At 46.2% G+C, this 7,521-nt stretch overlaps 1 protein-coding gene across 1 annotated transcript in view; it reads right to left on the bottom strand.

The window, feature by feature from the left end:
- Positions 1-2,635: 2,635 nt before the first annotated feature.
- ATXN1L (ataxin 1 like) overlaps positions 2,636-7,521 on the bottom strand; it is a 15,850-nt gene continuing 10,964 nt past the window's right edge. The window contains exon 2 of the mRNA XM_082269753.1: positions 2,636-5,477. Within this exon, the coding sequence (XP_082125879.1) occupies positions 3,282-5,360 (2,079 nt within the window). The 5' untranslated portion in view covers positions 5,361-5,477 and the 3' untranslated portion in view covers positions 2,636-3,281. The remainder of the gene's footprint in view (positions 5,478-7,521) is intronic.

Genomic DNA, 7,521 nt, shown 5'->3' with positions numbered 1-7,521 from the left:
GCATCCCAGTCTATAGCCTTAGTCATAGCCATTATGGCTATGACTAAGGCTATGGGCCGAAACACGTAAGCCTTCATATTTTCTGTACTCCACTTGCAATAATAAAATCAACATATTAAGAAGGACCAGTTCCCAGCCTCCTATCTCTCCTTCTCATGTTGTGTTCGGGTATAAGGAAGACACTGCAAGCCTGTGCACCGACTGCTCGCCGCCTCGGGGAAATCATCCGGGCGTTGTCTTTCTGTTCATATGTGATCAGATGAAGGTAGAAGCATCATAACACTAGCGAGTAGGAGTCCTTACAGAAACTAGGGTAAGGGGGGGGGGGGGGGAAGAATTAATGTAGTGTCCAGTGATTTCCAGAATGGGTACAGGTGCCTTCTAAAGCAGGTTTGGCAGTGTGGAAATTCAATAAAAAACAAAAAAACAGCATACTACCAAACACCAAGTGTATTCCAGAGCTGAGATCAATATATATATTATATAACATAACATGTCTCTGCAGGTAAAGCTTTCAGTCAGAATCAAACAAGGTGCAGGGAGAGCCAGGGTCCATGCTACAACAGGACATGTACCTTTTTATTGCACTCTGGGTGTGTTTTGGGGTAGATTAGGAACCCTGCTGTGCCAAGACTATGGTGCTGGCTCGGGAATGTCAGCTACTCAGCAAACATCATCTCTCTGAAGTCCTGGGTGTGCTATGGATCTTCACCGGCACTGCAACACTGCTCAGTGCTAAGGAAAGGAGTTGGAAAGCTGCCTATCGAACTAAAAGAAGAATGATCAAATCAACGTAGCAAAAGAACATGCAGTTCCAGTGGAAGCCTAGAAAACCCAGGAAGACGCTTACCAAAAATAGCCAGTGTTTTTTCTCTGCAAAATATTAATCACACTCTGCAATATTTTAAAACCCCCTTTATACTCCCCCTCCCACCCCGATCCTTGCACAAAACGTGAATTGGGAGCCCATCACCACTGCCATTACATAACATGGCCTAGGTTCTCATCCAGAGCTATAGGCTTTCATTGGCCAACTTCCAGAACCAATGCTGGCCCTGGTGCAGAAAACCAGGATGGCATCACACATTGAGACAAACCAGCCATTAACCAAATGCAGCTTTCAGGAATTGGCCAATGGAATCATCCCGGCACTGATTGGGAGCCTCAACATGGCCCTGGTTCTCATCCAGTGCTAAAGGCTTCCATTGGCCAACCTACAGAACCTATGTTGGCCCTGGTGCAGAAAACCAGGATGGCATCACACATTGAGACAAACCAGCCTTTAACCAAACAGCTTCCAGGAATTGGCCAATGGAATAATCCCAGCACCGATTGGGAACCTCAACCTGGCCCTGGTTCTCATCCAGTGCTAGAGGCTTCCATTGGCCAACTTCCAGAACCTATGCTGGCCCTGGGGCAGAAAACCAGGATTGTATCACATATGGTGACAAACCAGTGTTTTAAACAAACATGGTTTCAAGTAAATCAGTCAATGGAATCATCCCGGCACTGATTGGCAGCTTCAACATAGCCTCATCCAGCACTAGAGGCTTTTATTGACCAACTTCCAGAATCAATGTTGGCGCTGGGACAGGGAAAACCAGGATGTCCTCAAACAGTGACAAACCAGCCTTTTACTAAGCTTCCAGGAATTGGCCAATGGAATAATCCCAGCACTGATTGGGAGCCTTGGTTGTGACAGCTAACAGCAGTTGTGGTAAGTTCTTGTTTAATGCATGGAGAAGAACAATCTATGAAGAAGAGTACAATGTTTCACATGGTTACAAAGAAATAAAAACCTTTTTAAGTTTTCCTTCTAAATAACAGGCAGTAACTGTCTAGTCGAGGTAATTAAAGGGTCAGTTCAAGTAAAATGGATACTTCAGTTGTTGGTGGATGCTGGTGAGATACATTCCTAATGTCTCCTTAGATTACTAGGGGACTCCAGCAGTGAAATCCTTCCAGTGAGTATGCATTTTCTTCCCATTCTGGAGTGGCACTTCTCCAGAGAAGTCCCATTTCTCCCTATAAAATACAAAATATGGCCAAATGTATGTGGAGTTCACGTTTCTAGTGAAGAGTACTGTTAATGTTACAGCATACAAAGACATTTTAAACCAAGGTTTCCCAACCAGGGTTCAATAGTCCAGAGGTTGCCAGGGGTCCCTTGAGCAATGAGAAATTTCTTCCTTTCAGATAAGTTCCCACTGACACCATTGATCTTTTTAGTCATTTGTAGAAGGGTCATGTTTTCTAATGACCACACGTGTAAGGAGCATTCTTCCCACTGACCATCACACTAAATGTATCACGACTTGTAGATATAGTAATTTATTGCAAGGGTTCCCTGAGACTGGAAAGTTATTTCTACGGTTGTTGAAAAGGTTGAGAGACTGTTTTAGACACTTGCGTGCTTCCAACCTTGGTGAAGGAGGTTTACTGTCCTAGCCTGACTATGCAGCAAATAGGCAGCGCCTTTTCGGATTCCCAGCTGTGAGCGTCTTCCATGCACCCAAGCTATAGCAGAAACGGACAGCCGGCAACTTGAAGCATCCTCATGAGAAAGTCTTTATTAGTTACAGGGTGAATAAAAAGGTAAAAATCTTACGCGTTTCGGCGCGTAGCCCTAATCATAGCCCATTAGCTAATAAAGAATTTCGCATGTGGATGCTTTGAGTTGCCGGCTGTCCATTTCTGCTCCAGAATGACTATGCCTCTGCATACAAAGCCAGCTACATAAATACATTGCTTGATGGGTCTGGTGTGTCGCACGTGTCCTGCACAGAGGTTAGATTCAACCCTAGTAAACACCTTTTCGATGAATTGAAAAGCCAAATGTGAGCCAGGTCTTCTCATCCAACATTAGTACATGACTTCACAAATGTTGATTTAGCTGAATGGGCACAGCCACACTATAAAATCTCATTAATGGCCTTCCCAGGTGAGTAGAGAGTGTTGTAGCCACCATGCTCATAGGTGTGATAATTAGATATTCACAAACTTTTGGCCATATTGTGTAAATCAAAGAAGATCAAAGGGATTATGAATAAGAGCTCAGGGGCAGAGATCTCTCTTGCTGAATCCCCAACATATTTAAGAAGCCAGTACATGACCAAACACACCAGCATCTACTTAAAACTGAAACATCACTTTTGGGGTGGACTGCCCCTTTAAACTCCTGCATCAGCAGGGACCTGTCCGCATCCTCCTTTATTATCCCTGTACTCTAACTGTGCAAATTTATTCCGCTTGCAGAGGGGGCCTTCTTTCTGAATGTAGCGCTACTTCCCTGCGTTTGACCGGCCCTCGATGGACAACTTCACCTCCTGCGGAATGAAAGAGTGTCGTGAAGGCGAAGGCCGGGTTTCTGAACCCTGCCCACTGTATCTTTGGACTGCTGAACTGGGCCAGCTTGACTGAGCTAAAGGAAGAGAGGACATGGACAGGGTATGAGAGCTCTGTGCCATGCCATCTTTCTGGCGCCGATTCTGTTTATCGCCATCTCTCTCTGGGCACTCCCTAGACTGTAACACTGCTTTGTCATTTGGGAGTGGCAGGGCTTGATGAGCAGAGATGCCACTAGCTGGGGAGGCACCGTTCTTGGTTAAATTCTGCAGGCTAATGGAGATGCAGACATCTCCTACTTGGAGCTGGTGGCAGGGAAGTGCAAATAGTTGAGCGGTCTGGGAGGGGCTACAAGATGACCAGCCTTGACCATATACGAAGAATGGATGTTCAGGTGGGACATCCAAACAGACTTTGCTCTGCTGCTCTCCAACAATGAAGTGAAGAGTCACAAATCCAGGCCACTGGCTATCCTGGATGTCCACCACAGTGCTGGAGTCGATTTTAAGGCCACCACTGACCTCGGCACTGCGCACAAAATCCTGGGTCTGCAGATCTTCTACTCTCTTCAGTTCTCCAGTGGCGAGCTGAATAATGGCTCCTTTCATAAAGTGGGAGGGAAGAGTGGTGGAATGTGGAGGCTGAGTGGGTCCTGTGGTTGGAGAGCCTCTATCCGGATGAGAATCTCTGTTGAGGCCTCCAGGAGATTTTGTCCTTTGGGTTTTAGAGGCATGTTGGGGAACTTCGGAAGGTAGGCTCTCTTTGTGACACATTGCTCCTTGGGTTGAGTCTCCATTTGCTATAAGTGCATTTTTTTCTGTATATTGGAGAGGGTGTTGAACGTTGTATAAGCCCCGAAGTTCTCCTCTAGATGGACTTGGCATGGTTTTTTTGCCCTGCTCTGCTTCATGTTTACCATCGGTGGAAAGGTTTAACGGGCTTATTCGGTCTTTTCTCTGAACAGAGGGTGTACAGAACTCTTGGGATGCCATACTTCCCACGACTCTCTGAACTTCTAGATCCGTATCAGGAGTGCTCCGATGGGTCATCAAAGTGACTTCTGTCCTTTGTGGTGCATGTCCCAAGTATACATCACAGTCCAACAGACCTTCACCCTTACCCCTTGCAATATGCAGCTCTGCGTCATGCATGTACTGGTCCATGGCCTGACTGCCCCTCCGAGTGGAGACAGAATCATGCCCTCTCTGGGCCCCATTGCTAGGTGTGATCAACACTTCTTTGCGATTTGGAGAGGCTGGACTATGGTCTTGATTAGGAGGACATGTTAAGACCATTTCATGCACAGGATAGCCCGCTGACAGCTGAGAAGAATGCTGATAAAATATGGGAACCCTTCCCTTTGTGACATCGACAGGTACGACACCCAGGAGCACAGGGGGCGATTGTGCTGTATTTACTTTATTGAAAGAGTGTGGAGATGGAGTCTGTGGAGGTGGGGTCACCCCCTCGGGCAAAATGGAGTTATATGGCACATAGTGAGGAACATGAGAAGCAGCCAAGGTAACGGGAGGGGAAATCACAGCTCGCTGAAGAAAGCCTGGGGGGACAGCATATGGAACGGCATAAGGAGACCCGAGAAACTGAACAGATGCGTGCGAAATGGGAGTATAATGAATGGGTGGATATGTCATTCCAGGATGCTGGATCAACGGAGATGCTACATTAAAGGAGGGAGGAATGGAGCCCACCACAGAGTGGAGGCCAGACTGGGAGAAGGCAGTGGATGGGACAGCAAGTTTGTAAAGGTTTCCATACTGATCCACAGTGACAGTCTCTGCACCTTCCCCAGCCACTTCATAGCTGACCCCAGGTCCTTGTCCTGCTGCCACCAGCACTCCTCTGGGCCAATTGTTAGGTGCCTCAGTAGCTGGACTATTGTTGGAGGAGGAGGAGTTATCCACCTTGGGCGGCTCCTCTATGTTTATAGTGCTCTGAGCCAGATCGCGTTTCTTTGGTGGAAGGCATTCCTGGCTGCGCTCGTGTGCAGGCTTCATGGTGCTTCCTGCTCTTAGTGGGGCCTCTATGGCTTTCGGACAGCTTCATGGGTGTCTTGCAGCAATGGCTGGTGATGACACCACGTGTATCCTGTGGGCATCTTCTTGAGCTAACAACTAAAGGAAAAGACTGTGAATTAGTAGGAGACAATGGAATCACAAGAAACAAACCAAGAAAGACACTACAATGACATGGTCTTCTGGTAACAAGCAAAAATATATAAATACTTACCCCTTGCCGTCCCATTAATAAAGAATCATCCCCTAAAGTCTGCACTTGGAAACCAGCACTTCTATGAGTGTCAAACTCCTGGTCTCCAGCCTACCTCAACCTAAATTACTGCATCCATTTACCTGGAAAAAAAAAAAACCCAGCAAGCTCCCTAAAACATCACCAACTTTTACAAGTCATGTGACTGGCACAGGGACGTACCTGAAAAATGCTGGCCTTCCCCGGGAAAAAAGTAATGTGCCCCTGCCTGCTGACTCCTGCTGTAATTAGACAATGATTCATGGCCGGGACCTGCTGATTGGCTGTGTCCAATCACAGACCGGAGCCCGGCTCTGTACAGAGGGAACAATCGCTTTGTTTCTTCTCCCTGCAACGCTCCCAGTCTCTCTTCCATCATTCACAGAGGCTGGTTTACAGCATCATACCCCCCCCCCCATGTCAGGGATCCCCAAACTACGGCCCTCCAGCTGTTGTGGAACTACACATCCCATGAGGCATTGTAAAACTCTGACATGCCCAGATATGACTAGGCATGATGGGAATTGTAGTTCCTGAACAACTGGAGGGCCATAGTTTGAAGACCCCTGCCCTTTGCCATTCCTAAAGTGGATATAAAAAGTCTACACACCCCTGTTAAGATGTCAGGTTTCAGTGATGTAAAAAAAAATGAGACAGATAAATCATTTTAGAACTTTTGCCACCTTTAAAATGTGACCTATAAATTGTACAACTCAGTTGAAAAACAAACTGAAAATAAATAAAAATAACGTAGTTGCATAAGTGTGCACACCCTCTTATAACTGGTGATGTAGACGTGTTCAGAATTAAGCAATCGCATTCAAACTCATGTTAAATAGGAGTCAGTACACACCTGCCATCATTTAAAGTGCCTCTGATTAACCCCAAATAAAGTTCAGCTGTTCTAGTAGGTCTTTCCTGACATTTTCTTAGTCGCATCCTACAGCAAAAGCCATGGTCCGCAGAGAGCTTCCAAAGCATCAGAAGGATCTCATTGTTAACCACTTGCCGACTGCCTAACGCCGATCTACGTCGGCAGTCAGCCCCTCACAGGCAAAGTGACGTAGGGCTACGTCACTAGCTTGTGAGGGTCTAGGGAGCGAGCGCGCGCCCCCAGAGGCGCGCTCCCGCTCCCGCGTGGTCACGGACCCCCCCGCGCGTGTGACCAGCGGACCCGATGTCCGCCGGTCACTCTGCGATCGGCGGGGGAGAGGGAGAATGTCAGGCAGCTTGTGTAAACAAGCCACCTGTCATTCTCCTCGCTGTAAAGACACTGATCAAACGGATCTAGTATGTAGATCCGTTGATCAGTGTCCTTACAGCTCAAGCCACAGCCAATCACAGTAGAAAGCACGCCCCTAGGGATACACACAGCTCCTCCCTCCCAAATAAAGTTAACCCCTTCACAACCAGTGTATTTTTACAGTAACAGTGCATATGTATAACACTGATTACTGTAGAAATGTCACTGGTAACCCCAAAAGTGTCACAAATGTCAGTCAAGGGTCCGATCTGTCCGCCCCAATGTCGCAGTACCGCCAAAAAAAAAAAAAAAATCGCAGATCGCCGCCATTACGCGTTAAAAAAAAAAAAACAACAAAAATGACAAAAATCTTTCCCTTTGTTAGTAAACGCGATAACTTTTGCGCAAACCAATCAAAATACGCTTTTTGCAATTTTTTTTACCAAACATATGTAGCATAAAACAAATTGGCCGAAAATTTTAAAAAATTTTGATTTTTACTTTTTTTTTGGGGGGAATTTCATATAAAAAAATGTGAAAAATATTGTTATTTTTGCAAAATTGACGCTCTTTTTTTGTTTATAGCGCCTGATCAAAAAATCGCACAGGTGATCAAATACCACCAAAAGAAAGCTCTGTTTGTGGGAAAAAAAGGACGTCAAATTCGT

Source organism: Pelophylax lessonae, assembly GCF_965119305.1.
Source record: "Pelophylax lessonae genome assembly, chromosome: 10".
Lineage (NCBI taxonomy): Eukaryota > Metazoa > Chordata > Amphibia > Anura > Ranidae > Pelophylax > Pelophylax lessonae.
The sequence above is the reverse complement of the archived record's forward strand: the minus strand, read 5'-3'. Positions and strand labels throughout refer to the sequence as shown.